Source organism: Lemur catta, chromosome 1, assembly GCF_020740605.2.
Source record: "Lemur catta isolate mLemCat1 chromosome 1, mLemCat1.pri, whole genome shotgun sequence".
NCBI classification, from domain to species: Eukaryota; Metazoa; Chordata; class Mammalia; order Primates; family Lemuridae; genus Lemur; species Lemur catta.
In genome coordinates, this window is record NC_059128.1 from 65,725,401 (window position 1) to 65,750,987 (window position 25,587).

Below are 25,587 nucleotides of genomic sequence, written 5' to 3' on the forward strand. Positions count from 1 at the left end.
TATAGTAATGGGACAATTGTCTGAAAGTGACAGGGATGAAAAGGCATGTTGCCCCATCTTTCTCCCATGGCACAGTGAAAAGAGCAAATGCACTGGCATCAGTTAAGATTTAGAGTCAGATTATGGCTCTGCCACTGTGTGTGTCCTTGGAAAGTCATGTAACCTTTCTGAACCCCGGGTTCCTCATTTGTAAAATGCAAAACAACAGTGTTTACGTTGAAAGGTTGTTTGGGAGGTTAAATGAGATTAAAACATAATAAGTGCCTTGCTGCATGGAGTGTCTGGCCCCGGGTGGTTGCTCAATACACTTTAATCTCTTCCACCATCCAGGCCTCATTAGAATAGGACAAGGACCCACCTCTACTTAAGTGTATTGGGAGGGTGGTGCTGCTGTCAGGGGAGGGTAAGGTTTCATTTATGGTGTGGAGGTCCAGGGAGTGTTGGAAGAAGATACTGAGCACATGAGATTAGTGTGTGAAGAATGAAAGAATTAGCACTAAATGGAATTACTGAATAGAAATGAGACCATGATGAAGGAAGAGACAAAACAACTGAGTCTCTGAGTAGTGATGGTAAATGATAGGAACCAAGGAGACAGGAAGCTTAGCAGTGGACAAGGAAGACATGGTGAAGATGGGCTACAAGTAAAGCAGCTCCCCAATAGGCTAATTCATTTACATTGAATCTTTCATGTTTCCTAAATCAATAAGACTTTACATTTACCTCAAAATACTACTTTAGTTGCAACTCACAGGGTTTTTATTTGTTTGTTTTTGTTGTTGTTTTTGGCTTTTGGGTATTTTTGTGGAGACAGAGTCTCACTCTGTCGCCCTGGCTAGAGTGCAGTGGCATCATCATAGCTCACTACAACCTCAGAGTCCTGGGCTCAAGAGATCCTCCTGCCTCAGCCTCCCAAGAAGCTGGGACTACAGGCACACACCATCATGCTCGGCTAATTATTTCTCTTTTTAATAGAGTCAGGGTGTTGCTCTTGCTTAGGCTGGTCTGAACTCCTAAGCTCAAGTGATCCCGATCCTCCCGCCTCAGCCTCCCAGAGTGCTAGAATTACAGGCGTGAGCCACCATACCCGGCCTCATCTCACAGGTTTTTATACGCAATACTTTCATTGTTGATTAACTTCTAGTTATTTCATAATTTGCATTATTATTTAACCAAGTTATTTAACTCATTTTTAAATTTTCCAAATGTGTTTTTTTACCTTTTTAATTTTAATTATTGATTTCTAATTTAATTGCATTGTGACCCAAGAATCTGTGTGATAGATGTGTGCTCCCAAGTCTTTGAAATTTCAAGAGTTCCTTTGTGACTCAATAAATGAAAATACTTGGCCGGGCGCGGTGGCTCACGCCTGTAATCCTAGCACTCTGGGAGACCGAGGTGGGCGGATCGCTCGAGGTCAGGAGTTCGAGACCAGCCTGACCAAGAGCAAGACCCTGTCTCTACTAAAAAAAATAATAATAATAAAGAAATTAGCTGGACAACTAAAAATATATATAGAAAAAATTAGCCAGGCACGGTGGCGCATGCCTGTAGTCCCAGCTACTCGGGAGGCTGAGGCAGTAGGATCGCTTAAGCCCAGGAGTTTGAGGTTGCTGTGAGCGAGGCTGACGCCACGGCACTCACTCTAGCCTGGGCAACAGAGTGAAACTCTGTCTCAAAAAAAAACAAAAGAAAAGAAAATGCTTGTAAATATTCTATGCATACTTGGAAATAAAGCATATTCTCTATTTTCTCCATGCAGGGTTCTTTGGAGATCTATTAGACCAAGCTTGCTAATTGTGTTGTTCAAATGCTTTATATATTTACTAATTTTTCTTTGCTGCTTGATTTACCAGCTTCTAACAGAGGTATATTAAAATCTCTCCCAATGATTACAAATTTTTCAAATTTGTTTTCTGATTCTATCATTTTTTTCCCAAGCCACTAGACAATCAAAAACAATTCTATCAATTTTTGCTTCATATATTTCAAGTCTTATTTTTAGGTTCATGGGAGTTCAAGATTGTTGTATTTTTTTATATATATAATACAGAGGGCTGAATTTTTGTGTAGATTGCTATATCTTCTTGATAGTTCTTTTTATTATTTGATGTTGGCCTCCTTTATACAAATTGATGCTTTTTGGTTTAAATTGCAATGTGACTGCTAATACCATTGTTTTTTGCTTCGTACTTGTCTGCTATCTATTTTTCCCTTTTCTTTTTAATTTTTAAATGACAGTACAAAAAGTCACATTACACTATAAAACTTATAATAATTACCCCATTCTTCCCCTCCTTTCATCTTTCCTTAACTTTTTGTTAAATCTTCTATCAGTATACATTATTATGGCTAAGTATTGTTCATTACTGAGTCAAACTCAACTTCTTGAAGTTAATACTCACCTAATGTTTTCATCTGCTTGGTTTTCTATGCCACTATCACTAGTTCTTCTTAGACTCATTTGATCAAAACATAAATCTACCCTCTGTATCCCATGCTGCAGGCTGTAAAACACCAGGTAATCCTCAGCTGCATTTTTCATTTCCAGGAGACGTCCTCTTGTGTCCTCCCTCCATTCTGCTCCATCTCTAGAGGAGTGGCTGTCTAGGCCTGCTAAACACTCTAATCCTGGGACTTCCCTTTGAGTGTTTCTGGTTTGGAATACCTTGTTCTTGAACCAAGGATCTTCCTCCTCCTTTTTTTATTCCCTTGTTTTGGTGGTGCACATTCCCCAATAGCTTCCTGAGAAAGGACGTGAGGGAGGCAAATTTGAGATCTTGTATTTTGAAAGAGATTTTATTCTATACCCACACTTGACTGATAACTTGGCTATGTATTATTTTGTAAATTGAAAATCGCTTTCCTTAAAAAATCTGAAGACATTGTTCTATCCAAACATCTAGTATTTGCTATTGAGAAAGGCAATGTCATTCTGATAACTTTTCTTTTTTTTTTTTTTTTAAGACAGTGTCTCACTCTATCACCTGGGCTAGAGTGCAGTGGCATCATCATGGGTCACAGCAACCTCAAACTCCTGAGCTCAAGCGGTCCTCCGGCCTCAGCCTCCTGAGTGGCTAAGACTATAGGCGTGCACCACCACACCCAGCTACTTTTTCTATTTTTTGTAGTAGAGATGGGTCTTGCTCTTGCTCAGGCTGGTCTCCAACTCCTGGCCTCAAGCAATTCTCCTGCCTCTGCCTCCCAGAGCGCTAGGATTATAAGTATGAGCCACCGCACCCAGCCAATAACTTATTTTTTTGTATATATCCTTTTTTTCTTCTCTGGAAGTTTTCAGAATTTCTCCTTGGTCCTCAGTTTTATAAACTTTCCTCGTAATGTGCCTTGGTGTGGGACTTTCTTTTTTATCTTTTTATTGTTCTAGGCATTCACTGTGCTGTTTCAGCCTGAACACTCATATTTTTCAGTTCCAAGAAATTTTTTGGCATTATTTACATTATTTCTTTGTTATTTTTTCTCCCTATTTTCTCTGTTCTCTTTTCTTTTTTGAGATAGAGTCTCGCTCTGTTGCCCAGGCTAGAGTGCCATGGTGTCAAGTTCACAGCAACCTCAAACTCCTGGGCTTAAGCGATCCTCCTGCCTCAGCCTCCCCAGTAGCTGGGACTACAGGCATGCACCACCATGCCTGGCTAATTTTTATATATATATTTTTAGCTGTCCAGATCATTTATTTCTATTTTTAGTAGAGATGAGGTCTCGCTCTTGCTCAGGCTGGTCTCGAACTCCTGACCTCGAGCGATCCTCCCGAGTCGGCCTCTCAGAGTGCTAGGATTACAGGCGTGAGCTACTGTGCCCGGCCTGTTCTCTCTTATTTTACTCTTATTAGTCAGATGTTGGGAATTCCTGAATTACTTTAATTTTCTTATATTTTGTCTCTTTTAAAAAAAGAGATTAAATTAAAATTGAGATTTCTCAACTTTATTTTCTAAACCTTCTATAGAATATTTTAACTTCTGTTATCATATTTTAATTCCTTCCTTCCTTCCTTCCTCCTTCCCTCCCTCTCTCTTTCTTTCTTATAGAGACAGAGTCTCACTCTGTTGCCCAAGCTGGAATGCAGTGGCACAATCATAGCTAACTGTAACCTCTAACTCCTGATGTCAAGTGATCCTCCTGCCTCAGCCTCACAAGTAGTTGGAACTACAGGAGTGGGCCACCATACCCAGCTATTTTTTTAAAAAATATTTTTTAGAGGCAGGGCCTTGCTATGTTGCCCAGGCTGGTTTTGAACTCCTAGGCTCAAGCTATCCTCCCACCTTGTAATCCCTCACAAAGTGTTAGGATTACAGGCGTGAGCCACCATGCCCAGCCTAATTTCTGAGAACCTTCTATTGTTTTCTTTTCTTTTCTTTTCTTTTTTTTTTTTTTTTTGAGACAGAGTCTCGCTCTGTTGCCCGGTCTAGAATGCCGTGGTGTCAGCCTAGCTCACAGCAACCTCAAACTCCTGGGCTCAAGCGATCCTCCTGCCTCAGCCTCCTGAGTAGCTGTGACTACAGGCATGCGCCACCATGCCCAGCTAATTTTTCTATATACATATTTTTAGCTGTCCATATAATTTCTTTCTATTTTTAGTACAGACAGGGTCTCGCTCTTGCTCAGGCTGGTCTCGAACTCCTGACCTCGAGCGATCCTCCTGCCTCGGCCTCCCAGAGTGCTAGGATTACAGGCATTAGCCACCACGCCCGGCCCTATTGTTTTCTGATATTTCTGTTTTTGCTTCATACAAGCAATACCTTCTCTAACGTCTCTGAGTATATCAGTTATAATTTGGGGGAAGTTTTCTTCTTCTCCTAGCATCATCTATGTTTGCTATTATCTTTGGCTTTCATCCTGGAGCTTTCCTCAAATATCTAGTGATCTTTTTTGGTGACTCCAGGTAACTAAGCTGTACCTGGACTTCAGGAGGAAAGAGAAAGATCTTGTTTGTGTTTAAGGTCTGTGAGTTTCTGGAAGGCAGTCCTTGTTCACCACAATATCGCATTGTCTAGTACAGTAAATAGTTGATCATTAATGACTGAATATGCTAATGAAATTAATTGACAACACCCAGGTATTTACAATCCAATTTCTATTAAAATTTCTTTCTCTAATTGTGCAGCATTGGCAATCTCCTAGAAGACCACATTCTTTTACCATGAATTTTATATTCTATATTAATGACCTCTAAACTACAGTCTGGAATAATTTTCAAGAGACTGGGTCCATAAATTTTCACCTAACTAGACTTTTGTGTTTTCTTCCCAACTTTGCCATACATTTCAGGTATAGGAGAGTACAGTTAATTATCATGATTTGATGAGAAAGAGGTAAGAAAAATAAAGCTATATATTTAAAAATTGGTCTTACAAAGAACAATTAAAGGCATAGCTATGACCACATTTTTGGCATTCCCACAATTAATAATAGTATATTCTTGGATGTGTGGCCTGGAAGGGCAGTCTCTTTGTAAAATATTCATTTGGAACCTACAATTTTGATTTCCAATAATTGGAAATACATGATTAAAATTTATCTTTGGGCTGGGTGTGGTGGTGTGTGCCTATAATCCCAGCTACTCGGGAGGCTGAGGCAGGAGGATTGCTTGAGCCCAGAAGTTTGAGCCCAGCCTGGGCAACATAGCAAGACCCTATCTCTAAAAAAAATGTTTTTTAAATAAAAAAGTTTTAAAATTATGTTTATCTTGAAAATATACCTCTGCTTTCCTAACTGATTCAATATACAATCAATATTGAATAAATATGTATTTATTGAGTGCCTCCTATATGCCAAGCACTGCTCTAGGCATTAGGAAAATAATGGTGAAGAAATAGGCAAGGGTTTTGTTTGTTTGTTTTTTACTATGGAAAGATTTAAATATATGCAAAAGTAGAGAAGACAGTATAATGGACTGTTAACCCATCACGCAGCTTGACAGTGTAAACTCAGCCTTCTCTTATTGATAACTCACTCCCCTTGCCATATTATTTAAAGCAAATCCAAGATGTCAGCTTATTTCATCCATAAACATGTTGGCATATATCTCTAAAAGATAAATACTCTTTAACAATAACCACAACATCATTAACCTGCCTAAAAAACAAACTGACAACCACAAATAATCTGGAGCTTATGAATACTTTTTTCAGTGCCTATTTTGAACTAATGGAGCTTATATTTTAATAGGAGAGACAAGGAACAAATAAGCAAGCAAACAAACAGATAAGTAATGATAGATGTTATCAAAAGCAAGATCTAGGTGATGGAGAGATTGCTTTTCTATTGGGTGGTCAGAGAAGTACCCTGTGAGGAGGTGACATTTGCCAGGGATTGTGCATGACATGAGGGAGCAAGGCATCCCTTGTGACTGTCTGCAGGACGGGTGTCCCTGAAGCAGAGCTTAATGTTTAAGGACCAGCCAGGAGGCCTAGGAGACTGGAGGACTAAGGAAAAGGAAGAAGAGAAGGGCATGAGTTTACAGTGGTCACCCAGACCATGATAAAGATTTCAGGTTGATTCTAATTAGGTGTGATGGGCAGCCATTGGAGGATTTTGAACAGGTTATTTGTGATTTATGATTACAAAGGATCATTCTGGCTGCCGTGTAGAGAATAGAATATAGACAAACATTTGTAGGAGGAAGGTGTGCAAACAGGGAGACCAGTTAGAAGGCTATTGAAATAGCTTGATGAGAGCTGATGGTTAAGTGGCCATGAACCAGGGGTAGCTGTGGAAATGGTAAGAAATGATCAGTCTGTAGATGTGATTCAAAGCTATAGCTAATGGGATTGGCTGACAAAGCAAATGTAGGATATGTGAGAAAAAGATAAGTGAAGAGTGACTCCAAGATATTTGGCCTGAACAATTAGTGCCATTTACTAACTTGGGGAATACTGGGGGAAGATCAGGTTTGGAGGGGAAGCATGCACTCTCTTTTGGACATATTAAGTTTGAAGTGACTATTAAACATCCAAACAGAGACATCAGGTAGGCAGTTAGATAGCTGACTCTAGAGTTCATGAAAGAGATGAAGGCTGGATCTATACATTTGGGAAATATCAGCATATAGATGCTGCTGAAAACCACGAGACTGAATGAGATCACCCAGGTAATGAGGAAGGATAGAGGAGAGAAGAGGTGGGAAGAGAAAAGGATCCAGCCAGGAGCCCAAGAAGAGACCAGTGAGGTTGAGGAGAGCCAGGAGAGTGGGTGCTCTGGGGCCACTGACTGGCCATATGCTGCTGTGAGATCAATAAGATGAAGACCGAGAAATGATCATTAGATTGGAAATGATCAATGATATGGTGGATATTGGTGACCTTGACAAGAATGGTTCCATGGGGCGATGGGGACAAAAACTTTGGTGTAGTAAATGCAAGCAGGAATGGAGACAAGGAAGTGGAGACAGGGGAGCAGGGAAGTTGGGTGAGCTGAAAAGGAGTGTGGAGTCAAGAGAAGCTCTGGTTTGTGTTGTTTTGTTTTTTTAATGGGAGTTATTACAGCATGTTTGTATGCTGATAGAAATAATTCAGTAGAGATGAAAACCTGATGATGCAGGAGAGAGAGGAATAATGCTAGGAGCAAAGTCCCTGAGCAGGGAGTTAGGACCGGGGATCCAGTGCACAAGTTGGGGAGATACCAGGAGCACTGACAGCACAACCACATCCATCCAGAGGGAGGGAAAGTGGAGCACATGTGTAAAGCTATAGGCAGAGGGACAGATTTAGTGGACAGAGGGTATGGAAGTTCTCTTCTGCCTAGTCCTATTTTCTTCATGAAACAATAGTCAAGAACATCAACTGGAAGTGATGATTTGGGGGGTGGTGTTGGTTTGAAGAGAAGAGAAGGTGAATGGAAGGTTCAGTTGACCACAAGATTGTGGTAGTATTGTTAGGCGGTTTTGAGGGCCTGCTTGAGATCTGTGCTCTACATGAAATCATCTTCCAAGTCAAAACTTGGATTGTGTTTTTCTCCTCTTTCCATGGTCTAGCCCCTGACCAGGCACTGAGGGCTACATCTTACTGCAATTAGTTGGTACATTAACCAGCATTTGGCAATTATTTTATTTATTTATTATGCATTAATGTACATCAACATTCATTCATTCAATCATATCTATTGAGCGCCAGGCACCATTTTAGGTACTGGAGTTATTACAGTAAACAAAGCAGATCTCTGCCCTCAGGGAACTTATCTTCTACATCTTGAAAGACATTGAGCCCTCATCTTGGTAAGCATAAGAAAAACCAGTTAGGAAGTAGAAGTTTCCATATTTAAGTACTCATAATAGGAGTTGCATAATTCCATAGAAATAAAGAATTCCTTGACAGATTGGGCCCAGAAAAAGAGTCAAAGAAATGCAGGCTACCACAGGAAATGCATCTTCATTTCTTTCCCACTAGTACTGGGCTGGCTCAATGGAATCTGACCAAGTGCAGCAGACGGGGCGTAAGTAATCTGCTGGAATTTTTGTCTCTAGTGTCAGAGCATAGATTCGTCATTATCTCCAGAAGAGCATGACTTAATTAACCATCATAACAAAGCAGAGTCTGCTCCATCCAAATTCTCAGGACTGCATAAACCCTAGAATATACAACTTCCTTTGAACTTACGAATATGTCCAAAAGACAAAAAGAGCATGCACTAAAAAGAGCTTATTAACTGACTGAGCCTCCTCATTTCATCTTCCTTCCTTTCTGACCTGTTTTGGCCTTTTATTTTTTATTTCCTTCCTCTTTTCTCGTTAATTTTCATTTGCTTTCCATTTTTAAATGAAATAAAAGTTTCTAGAACCACTGGCTCAGGAAACCCCCATCTAATTGGCAGTGGTCCCTGGGACTCTGCTTTAATTTAAAGCAGGGTTTCCTTCTGACCTTGGGCATGTAGATATGTGGGATCATGGACTGTGAGCTGACTCTGGGGAGAGATGTGGGTCCTTTGTTAGTGACCTCAGACTTCACAACTCTGTTACAAAGAACAAGAATAAGGCGCTGCCTACTGGAATCCAGAAAAAAAAATCAGGAAAGGAGTGGATGAGCTCTGTGCTCTATTACTTCGCGTTAACAGACACTTCTTAGCTATTGTTCGGAAAAGGGAATACTGGAACATAACAGTGTTTTGGTTTAACTATTTTAAGCAGCAAGTCCCCATGCCATATCCCGTTTGTCCAGTAGGTGTCAGCCACACACAGCGTTTCTATTGCTAAATCCATATTTGTAAGAAAACGACCCTTTCACCCACCGTCTCCCTGGTTAAAGAAATCAATTTCTTCCTATCTTAAGCACCCAAAACAACTGAAACAGTTGTTCAGATATTGGAAACAGAGTACCTGGGATGTGGCCACGCTGAGAACTGTGTGAAGGGGTTGACAAAAATTCGGAGGCATGGCCATGATCCAAAGTCCTCTGTTTCCCTCAGGTGAAAGAAAGTCAGGCTTTGACCAGTAGCTACAGCGTCCTGGTAAGTGATGAGTGTAAGCCATTGATCTCCCACTTGCCTTTGACTAGATTAAGTGTCTTTGATCTCAGGTAAAACACTTCTTTGAGCCTCAGCTTCCTAATCTTTAGAATCTTTAAAATAACTGCCTTGTCTACCCAAGATACTTACTCAGGAGAGAAAAAATTGAGATATTGTTCATGAAACTGTTTGTAGTCTGTAAAGCACTATTTAAATGTAAGAAGTAGAATAAAAATATGAAGGTAAATGTAGAATAGAGTTATGAATAAAAATAATTCATTAAAAAGTGCTCAAAATTTAATGAACTTCAGTTAATAATTTCCTGCAGATTTTTCTCAACATACATTACACCAAGACTTTTCTTTCTTTCCTGTGTTAAATGTTAGTCCTGTCAAATTTTGACACACTTTCGAGTTTATATCACAAAAAGATCCCAACCTAAATGGTACTTAATATGAATACTAGTCCCTCTGAAGGAAGGGAGATTCCTTTCCTAGCTTTTACATCGCACCACTAATAGTCATAAGCCACTTGTAAATTCCAAGCGCTAAAGAAACAGAAATTTTAATCTTCAACCACTCTTTCCAATTTTGCACACTTAATACCCTGTATCTCAAGAATGTATTTGATCCCATAAACCCCGCTTTGCTTGTTAGTTCATAAATTGAGAGGGCTAAAGCTTACCATATTGTTGTCAGTTTGCACTGGTTTTGTCAAGAGACCTCAAATTCATCATATGCATGTTTTATCCCATGTTAAGTCTTCAATCATTTAAATTAGAACTACAAAACATTTCTGAAAGAACTCACATTTGAGAAGCAGAAAGATTATTTGTTTTATACCTTAATGTTGAAATGTGAGCAGAAGTCTTCAGATCAGAATGTTTAAAAATGAATCCATCAAGTTTTTCCCTCTATGCTTAATAAGGTTGTCAGGACAGGCCAGAGGTGATTCAAAAATTTTTCATTTCTCGTGACTCATCTCCTCCTGTGGAGTTTTGGGCTATATATTCCCTGCTTTGTCTGGGTTTTTTTTTTTTTTTTTTTTTTTGATGTTGTTGAAAATCCTTTATACTCTACCCCAACTTTTTTTTTTTATTTCTGCTGAGGCTTTCAATTTGCTACATCTTGAACTAGCAGAGGGAGAAGAAGAAGAGGTTGAACTTTCAACCTTTGAAACCTCTTAATACTTGCTGAGTGATCAAGCGGCAGACTCAAAAAAAAAACTGCTGATTGGACTTTACCCCATTTGGAAAAGTGTTTGCTACAATAGCTCTACCAACCTCATTTTAAGGAATTAAGTATTCATTTTCCTTAAAACCCAAAACCTTTGGGAACATTTTTCAGAAAACGAGGCCACGTTTTTGTAGTTAGTGGTCAGTATATGTGATATATTAAATAATATTTAAAATAACTTTATTTTAGACAGAGTGTTGCCTGCTATATTGCTTCCTGCTGTTTTTTCAAAGTACTTAACAATTATAGATAGACATCATTGCTTTTACCTTGAGGCAGCATTTTCTGAGTGAAATTCTCCAGGGAAGCAGCAGGACAATATTAATATGGTAATAAGTTAGTTAATCTCTTAACATCAACAAGTCTGATGGTCACTGAGGTGCTGATAATTCCCCATATGTTACTGCTTTTCAAATAACTTACAGATGCAAAAATATTAGAAATTATGGGAGCGGGTTTGAGTCATTTCTGTCGTGTTTCAACCAGCCCTAAATATAAGCTGTGAACAACCAAGTTACCACCTCTTCCTGGTGATTTTGTTTCCTCTGTACTCTTCCTAGCTCACAATTACACTAAATGAACCTCTCTTCCATTATTCTTGATTCCTTCCGTTCCCCTCCCCCACCCGCAGGTTCCTCCTACTTTCAAGAAACTTGAGGATGATGTCCTACAAGCTTCTCTCCCGTATCCTCAAACGATCCAGACCTAAATATTTTAATACATTGGCCAGTTTATTTCTGCTGGCATTAAAAGCGCCTGCACAACTGTTTCCTTATTTCTAAAGCTCACAAATGCTGTATGACCTGTAACGTTACCCTAGCTAATGAGCTCTCCCGGAACAGTTGACGTGGAAGGATTTTACTTCCACTTGGTTACAAGGAGAAAGATGGAGAAAAGCAGAGGCGATTACAAAGAGAAATCATTTAGTCCATTTTCTCAGCGATCTCTGGGGGCTCTGTGCTAATATTTAAATTGAAGAGGAGGGAGGAGAGGCGGCTGAGGATGGAGAGGAACCGAGGAGGTGGGGGCGGAGCCTTGTTCCGCAAATAAAACCCTTCGCTGACAGGGACTCACGCTCGTGTGTGGAGAAACCACTCTGCGGTAGCCCGGAGAGATGGGGCAATCTGTGCCGTAGGACGGAGGTCGGAAGAAGGAAAACAAGGACGAGAAGATCAGCGAGAAAAGAGGACATCGGGGAAAAGCGGAAGCAGAAGACCGGGCAGGGAAAAGAACCCCATGGCAGGTGGAAACCAGATTTAGAGCAAAACGGTCAGGTCCACGGGTTTCTGTTTTTCGTTTTTCTGCAAGAGAAGAAAGTACCTGAAGATTGCCTCTTTTTCCGCTCCCCCCCCCCTTCTACAGTTAATGAAAACTACTTTTGTCCTCATCATAAAAGAAAAGACGAAGGGGAGGTAAAGGCAGTCTCTGTTTTATTAGGAGAGCTGCAGGGAAATCCAGACTCTGTTTCTGAAGCGTCTGAGATCAGCCGCTGCCCGGCACACAGCGACCATCCTGGTTCCGAAGACACATCCCTCCCGGCAGAATTCCAGCCGGAGCCGCTGGTACAGTTCTATTTCTCTATTTAAATATACCTGTCTTTCCCGCCCCTCTCCACCCTTGTAGCGACATTTTCCTTGTTTTTAAACACGAGTGACGAGAAAGCGTCAATCCGGAGTAGGGATATTTTTCTTTTTCTTTTTTATCTGCTTGTCCTTTTTAGAGGGTAGGAGCGGTCCCTGTTTCGGGAAAGGGCGTTTTACTTTAAAGGCTCCCTCCCAGTATATTTACACGCACACGCGTTTAGATAGAGACACAGCTTTTGGAGGTTGAAATCCTACCTAGAAAAATGGAAAAAGGAGCCAGGCACCGAAACAACACCGAAAAGAACCACCCAGGTGGGGGCGAGTCGGACGCCCGCCCGGAGGCCGGTGCCGGAGGGGGCGGGGTAGCCCTGAAGAAAGAGATCGGATTGGTCAGCGCTTGCGGTATCATCGTAGGTGAGTTCGAGTCCCGGTCCCCCCGAGGACGCCTCTCCCTCTCCGGGGGTCCTCTTGTCGGACCTTAACCCTTCGAAAGCACTCCTTAGAAATGGGTTGTCAGTCACCTGTGCTACCACCTACCTCCGCTGGTTACGCCTGAGTGGTGTAGGAAGTGCTATATGGCATACAGCTGTTCCTCCGAACCAGGCAAGCAGTTCTGCCCTGTGTTCACAGAATGGTGCAAATAGGGGCCGCAAACCTGGCTGATTGGATCAGAAACTTGAAGTTTCTGACGCAACAGCTTTAAGGTGGGCGGAGGGACTTGAATTTTTAACAAGCTTTTATGCAGCCACCCTCACCAGGCTGTGCACTGGCTTTGAGACGTATTTGGTAGATATTTTGCTGTTTTATGTTATATGAGACTATGGGATAGGTGATAAATATATAGCAACAACAGCAACAACGATGCCCTTTTACAGCGTTTTCCTTCTTATGCAGCATTCCCACTGTGTGGAAGAGATGTGACAGGGCTGTTATTCCCATTTCACAGATGAGGAAATTATGGAAGAAAAGAGGGATAGCCTGTGCCTTTCTGTAAATGAACAGTTTATAGTTTCTATAGTTGCCTGATGGAATTCACCTGGCTCTTAACACCCACAGCAGACCCTGTGAGGGTCTCAAAGGGTATTGGCAGTAACTACAGTGTGGAGTTGAGGAGGAACTGATGGTAATGCGTGTCCCAGCTGGGAGGCTCTGAAGGTAGGGAGCCTGGGTGGCCCTGAGAGTGCTAGTGTGGGCCACTCTGACACTGCCCCCCACACACACACACACTGCACTCTACAGGGCAGAGGATCCCAAATACAGCTTTGTCTCTGGACAACACATCCTCCTCTTTCCAGAGAAGCCCAGGAGATTGATGGCAGGCAGTGGCTCATTCCTGCCCTCACTTAGGAGGGTGATAGTTTCTTCTGCTATCTTTGGTAGAGGGCTTTACCTTCTTCCCAGAGAAATGGGTGCAGGACCGTCAGGCCCAGGTATGTTTCTGTGTCGTCTCTCCAGATTTACTTTGTGAAGGCTTATTGTGTCCTGGTGCCCATGAACCAGTTTCTCTGGATGACACCATGTTCCGTGCAGTAGCTAGAGACGTTTTGGCACCTGACACCAAGAGTGACACTGGAGAACACCCTTGAAATCAAATAAAATCAGAACAGAATTCAGATAATCCTCTTCACTTTTACACCTAGACTTCGGTGATCATATTATATCCAATCTCTTTTGAAAATGGAATCCCATTTTAGCTAATTCTCTGACTCTGGGAGGTTTTCAGGCATCTATAGTTATAAGAAGGATAATGGTATAAAAAATTATAGTCATGATCTGAATCTCTCATTACTTTTTCTCATTACATTTTCTTTTTCTTTTTTATTTCAGTCTTGCTGAATTAAACAGAACCTTTTCCTCTTTTCCTCTACTTTATCTCAGTTGCTGTAAAAAATGAGATCAGCCAAGTATCCAGTATGTATAGCACATGTCAATTTAAAGTCTATAAATAGCCCAGAGCCTGTTACCTCTTCACCAGTTTGATAGATTTAAGCATTTTCCTCCCTTTGAAAAGGTTCTGATTTATAAACAGATATGCATGCCCACATGCACACAAGTACAAACTTCTTTCTTCCTGCCTCAGTGATTTTCACCAATCCCAATATATGTGCAGGTATTCAAGGGTAGAGGGTATTTTCCTATATACTGAATTTTTTGTCTCTTTAACATTTTTTTCTAAAACTATGAAGAAATGAGAGTGTTCAGGTATAATAAGTACAATATCAGTGGGGTGAATGTTACTACTGATTTGTCTATGACCTCATCGGTGGTACTTCAATGTGAAAATTGTCCCCAAACTCCCCTTGGTGGCATTACAGTGACAAGAATAGCAACTCTGGTGTTCTGTGGTGAAAAAGATTCCAAATATGTGACTTCAGAGAAATCAGGATATTTTTCCAAACTGTGGGAATACTTATAGAGTTAATAGGCACTGTTCTGCATCCCTTCGAGCTAGGATGAGACACAAATTTCCCTTTTAGGGTGATATGAGGGCAAAATCCTTTCTGCTTTCCCTCCTACGTGGCTATTGAGTTGCAGATGTGCTGAGAAGCTGCCCTGTCCTCCTCTAGAGGAGTTTCCACGTGGATGATAATGATTCAAGTTTTTCAAGACCAAATACAAAAATAGAAATGGCATTTTCCGTGCAGAATTCAGTGATTTGGTGTTCACATCCATCCATCTCATACCCAACTGACTTAGATAAGTTAAACTATGTGCTTCGTATAAGCTCATAAATTTAATTCATAATTATCATGGATGATTGAAAGTAGGAATAACAGAATGGCAGGTGTCATGGGAATATAAAATACTAGTAGAAGACTCATGCCATAGAGTGACTTATAATCTGATTGGGAAGACTCATAGGCATTAAAGAGAAAGCACTGAAAATCAATGATATGGTTTAGTGGTGTAAGAGCTGAAGGAGGGAAAATTTAGGTGATTGGCGGGAAGCAGAAGGAAAGAGAGGTTCTCACCAAGAACTAGATTAAGAAGCATCTTAGCCCGGTGCAGGGGCTCACTCCTGTAACCCAGCATTTGGGAGACCAAGGTGGGAGGATAGCTTGAGGCCAGGAGGTGAAGACCAGGCAATATAGCAAGACTCCCTTCTCTACAAAAAATTAAAAAATAAATAAATTAGCTGGGTATGGTGGTGTGTGCCTATAGTCCCAGCTATTCAGGAGGCCAAAGAAGGAGGATCACTTGAGCCCAGGAGTTTGAGGTTGCAGTGAGCTATGATGACTCCACTATACTCTTATCACTGGCAACAGAGTAAGAGACCCTGTCTCAAAAAAAAAGAAGCATCTTGAAACATCTTGACGGATGTGGGGAAAGGTGTAGGGAAGACAATTCTGGAAGATTTTGTAGGTAAAAGCATGATGACTAAACTGTTATTTCCTTGATCAAAAATTGTGTCTTACATATGTCTGAATCTTTAGTGCTTAGCAGAATGCTTGATACAGAACAATTACTCAAGTAATTGTTGAATTTAATTGACTCTTGGACAAAAATCTGAAGACAGTGGTAATAAGAAGCATTTATGCTGTTGGGAACCTGGCTTGAAAATCTTTAAGCTGGGAATAATTTCATCAACCTGGACAATTAGGTTGGCCCATTTTAATTTTTTTTAATCACCCTTACCCTAACCTAACCAGGCTTTTGCTCTCCATGTACTTGGATAAGGAAACCTGATGGCAGCAGATGAACTTAGATTCCACCATGAACTTGGAGTCGTCCCTAAAATCTGAAGAGGGTGTGAAGAACAGCAAAATTCATTTGCTAGTGGTACCAAAGCTACTGCTAGTTGTTATTATTAAACACTTACCAATTACCTAACATACCTTAACTTATTTGCGCCTCACAATAATCCCTGTTTGGTAGGCCCTTATTATCTCTTCCCCCAGATAAGGAAATAGAGGCTCAGAGGGATAAGCAACTTGCCAAAGGTCATACAACTAGAAAGTATTGGAGCTAGTATTCAAATCCAGATCTTGTCTGCCTCCTGAATGCAGCTAAGCATTATTCTCTTCTATTTCTATTTTTATCTCCTAAAGGGGTATTTTCCTTTAGAACTTGGACAGAGGTCCTTATTGGTTTTTGTAGATGAAGCAATTAATGTTGCGTTCCCAGTGAGAAAGGTTCCTAGTGTCAGGGGGAGCTGGGGAGTCAGCTGGGAATGGAAGAAGGTAATGTTCCTGCTGCAACTGCAGGAAGACTTGGGGCGAGCCTGAGGTGCATCTGGCCAACACAGACCATGTTCCCATTAACTCCCCCACATGCACACCTTTCCTTTTTGGCCCAGTGTTCTTCCCAGTCATGTTGGAGATACCCACAGAGTTCCTGTCTGTTTGGGTAGCTTTATACAGGTCATGTGTTTAGATATGTAACCAGAATCTATGTCTTGAAGGCAAACAAGCTGGCTTCAGAACCTAAAAGAAAAGTTTAAGTTGGGCTCAGTGGCTGACAACTGTAACCCAGCACTTTGGGAGGCTGCGGCAGGAGGATAGCTTGAGGCTAGGAGTTTGAGACCAACCTGGGCAATATAGCAAAAAAATAAAATTAAAAATCTCTACAAAAAAATAAAAAAATAAAGCAGCCAAATGTGGTGGCAGGCACCTATAGTCCTAGCTACTCAGGAGGCTAAGTTAGGAGGATCACTTGAGCCCAGCAATTCAAGGTTATGAGCTATGGTTGGGCCACTGCACTCCAGCCTGGGCAACAGAGTGAGACTGTCTCTAAAAAAATAAGAAAGAAAAGTTTATAATTTGTCAGACCATTTTGTTTTCAGCACAATGTATGTTCATAGGGGAACTTGGGATGTAATGTATATTCATGGGAGAACTCGGTATGTTTGCTGTAGGACAGCACTGGCTGTAAGTCTAACTATTAGACCACTATCTCTCAATGAACACAAACTTTTTAAAAAATATTATTTATTGAGCTCTTACTAAATGCCTGTTCCTGTGCTATATACTCTTTACATATTTAATCCTGATAACAATTCTATAAAAGTAGATATTATAATTATCTCTATTTTAAATGTGGGGAAATTGAGTCACAGAGCTGGTAGGTGATTTTTCCAGAATCACACAATTGATAACTGAGAGGATCTGACTCCATAGCCAAAATGCTTAACAAGTCCACATTTTTAATTGGTAACCAAGAGAGGAGGGAGGAAGGCTGATGTATATGCAAGAATCTCGAGGTCATGGAGGAAGAAAACACTGAGATGGGAGTCTAGAAAGACAGTGGATGTCTGCTACGGAAAAAGTTGGTAAAAAACATTTTTTAAAGGATGTTTGTCAACAGAGAAATGTGGCTATAGGAATAACTCTACCAAAATGGCACTGGGCTGACTTAGGAATATTTCAAGTCTAAAAGATTTCAGACCCATGTGGTCCATACCACTTTAGAAGATTTTACATTTTAGCCTCTAATATGATGTATTAGCTTCTAATCCCAAAAATGTTTATTGGATGTCGACCAGAGAGAGTGTGAAAACTACTCCTTGAGTGTGTACTTCAATTAAACACACACACAAAATATGGAGGGATTAGGATTTGGTTCATTCAGGATGAAAACATGATTAAAACTCTCATTGTTCTCAATGAAAACTCTGGGACAGAAGCCAGCTAGGAGTTATTTCAAAACAAACATATCTTGGTGAGTAGGGAAGGGCTATACTTGGCAGTGTAATAATAGTAAGTAGCTACAACTTACTGAGCACTTACTATGCACTGGGTACATGGTGCCTGATCAGTACTTTATGAATATTATAATCTAATCGCATGCAATAGCTACTGTTATAGAAATGAAAGGTCAAAATAGGTAAGTACAGGGCCCAGATTCCCCCCTGGTCATTGAACTCTGAAGCAACTGGGCTTAACCAAACAAAATGCTCCATAGCATGGAGCGCAAGGTGGCCGGGACCAGGGATCCTGTTGCATGCGTCCTGCCTCCAGGAATCAGAGGGCTCAAGGAGCAATTTGGTTGAATCTGTTACTGTCAGGGCTACAATATGTTCCTTCAAAGAGCAGAGTTATGCAGAATGAGTGGCTAGCAGGAAACGCTTAGAGTCAGGGAAAGAAAATAGAAACCCAGTAGGTAAAAATTGTGCCCAAAAACAGAACCAAGCAGTCCATTTTATTTAGGAAAACAACAACAAAAATACCTTGTACCCAAATCAAGTGACCTTCTCAGAGAGGCCAGCACCATATATACAACTTTTCTGAATTAAATCGGCTTACTGAAATGAAGTAGAGGTGCATATTGCTGGGGACTTCTCAAGTTGCCAGGCTACCAAGGTTTTCTGCTTTTTTTGAGTGGTAATCTAACCGTATGGCTGCCTACAAAGAAATGCCTTAGGAATTTCTCTTGTTGCTGTTGTTTTGTTGTTCTTGTGGGGAGGGGCTGGATTTAGAAAAGCAGACATGAGCAAGTGATCCCAGGAGTATATTCTGAACTACAGAAAAGAAGAGCCATTCAGGAACCCAGGAGGCTAGAAATCATTCCTTTCCAATTTTTAACTCCCTCCTGAACTTACAGAGTAAGGAGGATAATGCCTTGTTCCCCTACCCTACAGAGGAGGCCCCTGAGTCCCTTCTCCCTGGAGACTGGGAAATGGCAAACTGCAGGCTACTCCCTGGGACAGGGGTGAGGGCTACTGGTCATAGGATTCAGGAGCATATTATATGCTAGGGCCTGTGTTGAGCACTGGTGAATTTTATTTCTAAGAAGCAAAATAATCCCTCACATCTATTTTAAGCTGTTTTATTTATAGAATGAGTGAAGTTTGAGCTGAAAAGCTTTATCCATCACATCTCATGCCTCATCCTTTGTCACAGTCACAAGTCTTCCCATTGGTTTGCTTCCTGCTTTAAATATCCTCAGCGTTAGCAATGACGTCACTTCTGGGGAGAAGGTTTCACAATATGTCTGAAGATGTACCAGGCAACCTCACGCTGAGCTGCACGTCATGAAGGCATATTGCTCAGAGAGTATCACTGCTGCAGAATTATTAGTGTTCTTTTCTCATCTATGTGTATATATATATATATTTTTTTTTAAACTGGGCAGCCTTCAGAATCACAGCAGATTCAGAGAGACTTCATATAGATATATATATATACATTTTTTTAAAGTGCCTGTTTGTACATCTATGAAATGCACAAATACTTTAGCTGCTTCTTTAGAATACAGTTCTGCGTAAGATGTTTAATAGGCAGTTGATATATGCAGGTCAGGTTGCCTTAAGGAGGCATCTGGGCCCTGATACTGGAAGTAGAAAGCTTAACATGGATTTCTCCATGACTTGCATCAGTATGTTGTAGAAAGGGAGGAACCACCCATGATATAGCAGAAGAGGGTGGGCTTTAGAGATAGTCTTAGGCTTCCAGTAAACTGCTTCCCTATTTACAATCTTCATAACTTTGAACAAGTTAATGATCAGTTTACTTAGCTGTAAAATAGAAGTTTCCTGTGAAGTATTAAAACAAAGTGGCCGGGCATGGTAGCTCACACCTGTAATCCTAGCACTTTGAGAGGCCGAGGAGGGAGGATCACATGAAGCCAGGAGTTCTAGACCAGTCCAAGCAAAAGCAAGACCTGTCTCTACAAAAAATAGAAAAATTAGCCTGGCATGTTGGCAATGCCTGTAGTCCCAGCTACTTGGAAGGCAGAGGCAAGAGGATTGCTTGAGGTCAGGAGTTTGAGGTTGCAGTGAGCTATGATGATGCTATTGCACTCTAGCCCAGGTGACAGTGTAAAACTATGTCTTGAAAAAATAAATACATAAAACAAAGCCCTACCCTATGGTCTATGTTCCATAAAGATTGATTTCTTTTTCTCCTTGAGCTCATCCTCCACCACCCCCACTTCCCCTCCTACCCCCAACCCACACACTCAGTAATTCTAGTTCAGAAATTTAGATTGGACTGATCGGGTGATGGGAAGAACTGACTATTCAGCCCAAGCCTGATCTGCTTAGCAACCAACCAATTGCTTTTCCTGTCCTCCCTGTTAAATTGAGTTTACTTACCCATCAGCATCCATCTTGTGCTTCCCTCTTCCAGGAAGCCCTTTCTGAACAGTCTGTGCCAGTGACCTTTTCCACCCTAATGTCTTGCCATATATTGTAGTAGCACTCATGCAACTTCTGCTCTGCCTGGTGATGTCAGCTCTGTGTCCGCACGCATATCTTCATTTTTCCACACGGTTCCTTGAGAGCAGTGACTGAATCTTACTTTCACATCCTATAGCCTAACACATGGTAAGTGCCTACAAAGTATTTGTGGGGCCAGGCATGGTGGCTTATGCCTGTAATCCTAGCACTTTGGGAGGCCGAGGTGGGAGGATTGCTGGAGGCCAGAAGTTCGAGCCCATCCTGAGCAACACAGTAAGACCCCATCTCTACAAAGAGTAGAAAAATTAGCCAGGCATGGTAGCACACGCCTGTAGTCCCAGCTACTGGGGAGGCTGAGGCAGGAAAAGCACTTTAGCCCAGGAATTTGAGGTTGCAGTGAGCTATGATGACACCACTGTACTCTAGCCTGGGCAACAGAGCGAGACCCTGTTTTTTTTTTTTTTTAAAAAAAGGAATTTATGGAATAATAGCAGTCAGTCAAAAACAAATTGTCCTTTAGAGATTGTTTCACAACAATGTCAATATACTTAACATTACTAAACTGTAGCCTTAATAGTTAAGATGGTAAATTTTGTTATGTGTTTTTACCACAATAAAAAATTGTTTTAGTTTAAAAATGAGTTATTCCCATGAACAATTACATGTTGGTGCTTAGCTAAAAAAAAAAAAAAAATCCAGGTTCAAATCTGAAAGGGATTAGGGATGAACCAAACGATGGCATTGAAGCTTGAAAGTAGAACAGGGTTTCTCATCCTCAGCACTATTACCTTTTGGGCCAGATGGTTCTGTGTTGTGGGAGGCTGTCCTGCTCATCGTAGGATGTTTAGCAGCATTCCTAGCCTCTACACACTAGATGCCAGATGCACCTCCAGCCCTGTTGTGACAACCAAAAGTGTCCCCATGGCAAAATTGTCCCCAGTTGAAAACCACTGAGGAAGACAAAGCCTCTCACTGTAGGTGCCTGGATCCCCAGTCTGGCAGGGAAATGCTGGAAGTAAGAGGTGAGTCCTTAACGGGCTTATTTGAAGGCTCAGCACTCTTGGCCCCTCAGGCTACAAGGCCTGTCTGTCAGTGGCTGATGAGTGGGTTGTTGGCTCCATCTGTTTCATTAAAAGCCCATGTGTGAACAAGTGCTTCTCAATTACCTTCCAAAGCAGGCATGTACAGAGTGGGCGCTCAATAAATACTTTTTGAGGTGCAATTACCTGCTGCCCACCCACCTGCAGTATCTAAAAATTATACCTAGACAAGCAGACAAATGACTCAGAGAATACTTCATGGTCCTGGCTATACAGCACTGTTTTGGAGCCAAGCCCCCAAAGGAAGCTGGCCAGATTCTTCTAGGACTGGTCTCTGTCCCTACTGCTACAAATCCTAGTAATTGCTTCTATTTATTAACATTTCACAGATTATAAAGTACCTCACATATTTGTGCTCTCCCTTGATCTCCACAACAACCTTGTGCGGTAAGCAGGGCAGGAACAAATATTTCCATTCTGCAGACAAAGGAAGTGATTCTCAGAAAAATTCATGCCACATGGCTTGTGAGTGGCAAAACCAGGACTCAGTGGCTCCTCCAGCTCTAAGTCTAGTGCCCTTTTCACTTTTTCAGTAAGGATCCAGAACAGCAGAGTCCTGCAGCACCTTCTACATCTGTTCTGCAGGAGCTGGCAGCTCCTTAGGGCATGTGTTGGAGTCACAACCTGTTCACACCCAGGTAGCTGTTTGTACCTGTATGCATGGTAAGAGGCATGGTACACTTCCCAGGCCTGGCGAGAAGCTCAAAGCCTGGCCCCAGCATGCCAGACCCTGCTCTCACACTCTTCCCCCAGTTCTGAAAAGCTCTGAGATCCTCCCAAACAGTTATGGAAGGAGCACACAGCAGGTTCACCTCAACTTTCCCTGGACATCATGGAAATGGCCAGAACTTCCAAGCCCCGGGAGGAAGTTGTGGCTAGATTTCAAAACTAGCATGAGGAAGGCAGGCAGGACATAGCCTTTTAGATCTGAGGTTCCGTTGGGCTCTGGAAGTCTGTAATTCCATGCCCCAGGAAATTCTTTGATGGCTATAGCATTCTAGTGTGGACAGGCCTGGATGTGAGTAATGACTTTATGGGAGTCACATGCATATTGGCTTGCAGATGGAGAAGTCAGTGATTATTCATGGCAAACGTGGATTTTCTCAATTCCGGCAATTTTTCTAGTGAGGACTTGCCGGCTGATAGGTTTTGGCCCCTTTTTAATGGAATGAATGGTTTGCTTGGCTTTTCTTTGACAGAACAAGCCAAGCTGGGCCTCATTGTCCAGGCATCCTAGAATCCATTTTTCACTAAGGAAGATCTATGCGATAAGATGATTACTTTATTAATTGCGGTAGATGGAAGTAGGGCTAAAATCCCGACCTCGAGTACCCTGGCAATGCCCGATGGGTATGCATCTCATTCTTAAATGGCTTTATAGACAATGAAGACAAATATCTCCACAATAATCAACTTTCTTCCTATATCTCATCAGGAACTTTTCATCATCAAGGTAGAAAAGATCTTTCCCAGTTCTTTTACAAAGCCGCTCCAAAAAAGTCTCATTTGGGCAATGTCCAAGTTTAAAAGCCCTGCAGTTAAAGTGTCTGTTGTGCAATTTCCAGAGGTGAGGCGGCATGGAGTTGAGGAGGAAACCCTGGGCTAGGAGTTCGAGGCCTCAGCCTCTTATCCCAGCCTTGCTACCTGAGCAGTGCATGACTCTGATCAAGTCCCTTCACCTCTCTGAGCCTCAGTTTTCACAAAGGTAAAATAGGAATGATAGTACTTGCCCCGCACACCTAAGAAAGTAGTTAAGAGAATGAAGTTTGGTGATGGATGTGAATGTTTTATAAATCACCACTGAAGGTGCTGCTACACTGGAAGGAAGGAATCAGATCTGTGTTCCAATTCTTTAGTAAGTGCCTTCTGTCACCTATTCTCATTGCTTATGGAGTGGAGCAGATAAGACTGACCCCAGTGTATGTAGGACAACCTTTCATTTTCAGGGAAAAGCTTGAGGCTGTGACAGAAGATTTAGGTTCCAATCCAGCTATTTCTAATTTACCCTGTGCTTTAAGCAAATAACTACCTCTCTGGGTCTGTCTCTTCCTCCATAAAATAGGGATAATAATACCTCCCGCACTTCCCCCATTTAGAAAGTGAGAATAAGTTGTCCTACTTTCTTCCCCTGTAGATTGGAGATGGTAATGATAGCCAATCTACTCTCCTCAGCAGTGAAATAAATGGGTTGCTTTACTCGTTTGCCTACAATACGCACTCAGCATTCTCACAGGATTTGGAAGTTCCAAAGAAATAGGGATATTAAATTCCTCTGTGGAGATGCTATACATGATGTCAGACATTATGTATTCATTAAGCATTTATGGGATGTCTACTAGATCAGTGGTCCTCAACCTTTTTGGCACCAGGGACCAAAAAGACAATGGAAGTTTCATGGAAGACAATTTTTCCATGGACCAGGGGGCGTTAGATTCTTATAATAAGTGCGCAGCCTAGATCCCTCACATGCACAGTTTATAGTAGGGTTTGTGCTCCTATGAGAGTCTAATGCGCTGATCTGACAGGAGGCAGAGCTCAGGCAGTGATGCAAGCGATGGGGAGTGGCTGTAAATGCAGATGAAGCTTCACTAGCTGCTCGCTTCCTGCTGTGCAGCCCCTTCCTAACAGGCCACAGGCCAGTACCCATCTGCAGCCCTGGGGGTTGGGGATGGCAGTGCTAGATGACCCTGCACAGGTGAGGGAAAGCAGCATAGTTCCTGCTCTCCCAGCACCTACAGTCTAGTGGGGGACATAAATACTTATTAAATAATCACACTAAAGATTGCAGATAGTAGGCATTACTTTTCAGTAAATGTAATGTAAATTTTCTTTCAGCTCCAGAACATGGCTCTGCTGTGAGTGATGTTCCTCTCCCTGTAGAAGTCCCAGAGGCTGCCATGGTGGAGGAAGTCTTCTCAGATTCTGGTTTTCTAGGCAGTGGTTTCCTAAGAATCAGAGGGAGACACTCCTCTCTTTCTCTGTTCCCTAGCACTCAGTGTAGGCTAGTGTAGCTCAATTCCTTTTTTAGCTTTTATCTTTGTAATTTTATTTGGTCAAAATTAAGATTTTTGGAGGGTAAGAACCCAGTTTTTACAAAGTGAGGACTCTTACCCCAATGCCAACCTACTATGGCCGTCACAATCACTCTGGCAGCTTCCTGGAAGGTCATGGAGCCTCCAAGAATAAGTGGAGGCAGGAAGGGGGTCAAACCCTTCACAGGGCAGTTAGTGTTCCACATCCCATATTGCAGTGGCTCCTGTGACCCAGAACCAGGGAAAGAGCATGCACACCACGGAAATGTCAGAGCAAAAACATAAGAGAAGCACTTACTGATCCCAATTTACTGATCCTATTGCAGTGTTTGTTTTCCAAGAACCCTTAGTGGAACATTAACATTCTTCATTCCTGAAAAGATCAAATCTTTCAAATAACACCCACCCCCGACATTTCCCCTTGCAACAGCCATTGTTGTATCTAAGAAATGCCTGGCTGTACACCCCTCCCTTTTCAGTGCCTTAAGGACCAAAGTCAAACCTTGTTTTTTTCCCCGGTAGTGATTGTTTTTCTAATCCCTTGAACTGGTTTTATGACTCTAGTTCTATTGCTCTCTTCTTGGCTGGCTTTGAAATGCCCTATAGATCACCTTTTGATAAATTCCTGCTAGGCAAGGAATTTACTATCATCTTTCAACAGTATTAGCAAGCTTGTCCCTAGTTCTCTCATTTCCCAGCACTTGGTGTCTTCCAGGGAAGAGCCACACATTTCGTTTTGGCAGGTGAAGCGTCACTGGACGGAGTGAACATGGCCTGAGCCCTAGGATACTACAGGATACTACAAGTGGATCTCTTTCTTTCTTTCTTTCCCTTTCTTTCTTTCTTTCTTTCTTTCTTTCTTTCTTTCTTTCTTTCTTTCTCTCTCTCTTTCTCTCTTTCTCTTTCTCTCTTTCTCTCTCTCTCTTTCTCTCTCTCTCTCTCTCTTTCTTTTCTTTCTTTCTTTCTTTCTTTTCTTTTTTTTTTAAGACAGAGTCTCACTCTGTGACCCCGGGAAGAGTGCAGTGGCATCATCATAGCTCACAGCAACCTCAAACTCCTGGGCTCAAG

General features: G+C 41.7%; 1 protein-coding gene across 3 annotated transcripts in view; it reads left to right on the plus strand.

Annotated features, from left to right (window-relative positions):
- The first annotated feature begins 11,679 nt into the window (after positions 1–11,679).
- The window catches only part of SLC7A8 (solute carrier family 7 member 8), a 51,906-nt gene continuing 37,998 nt past the window's right edge, over positions 11,680–25,587 (plus strand). Inside the window, exons 1-2 of one of the 3 annotated variants that reach the window (XM_045525567.1) lie at positions 11,688–11,931; positions 12,126–12,685. In XM_045525567.1, coding sequence (XP_045381523.1) covers positions 12,535–12,685 — 151 coding nt within the window. In that variant the 5' untranslated portion in view covers positions 11,688–11,931; positions 12,126–12,534. Of the gene's footprint in view, positions 12,686–25,587 lie in introns of all 3 variants that reach the window. The other 2 variants (XM_045525576.1, XM_045525557.1) reach the window with 2 other exon arrangements.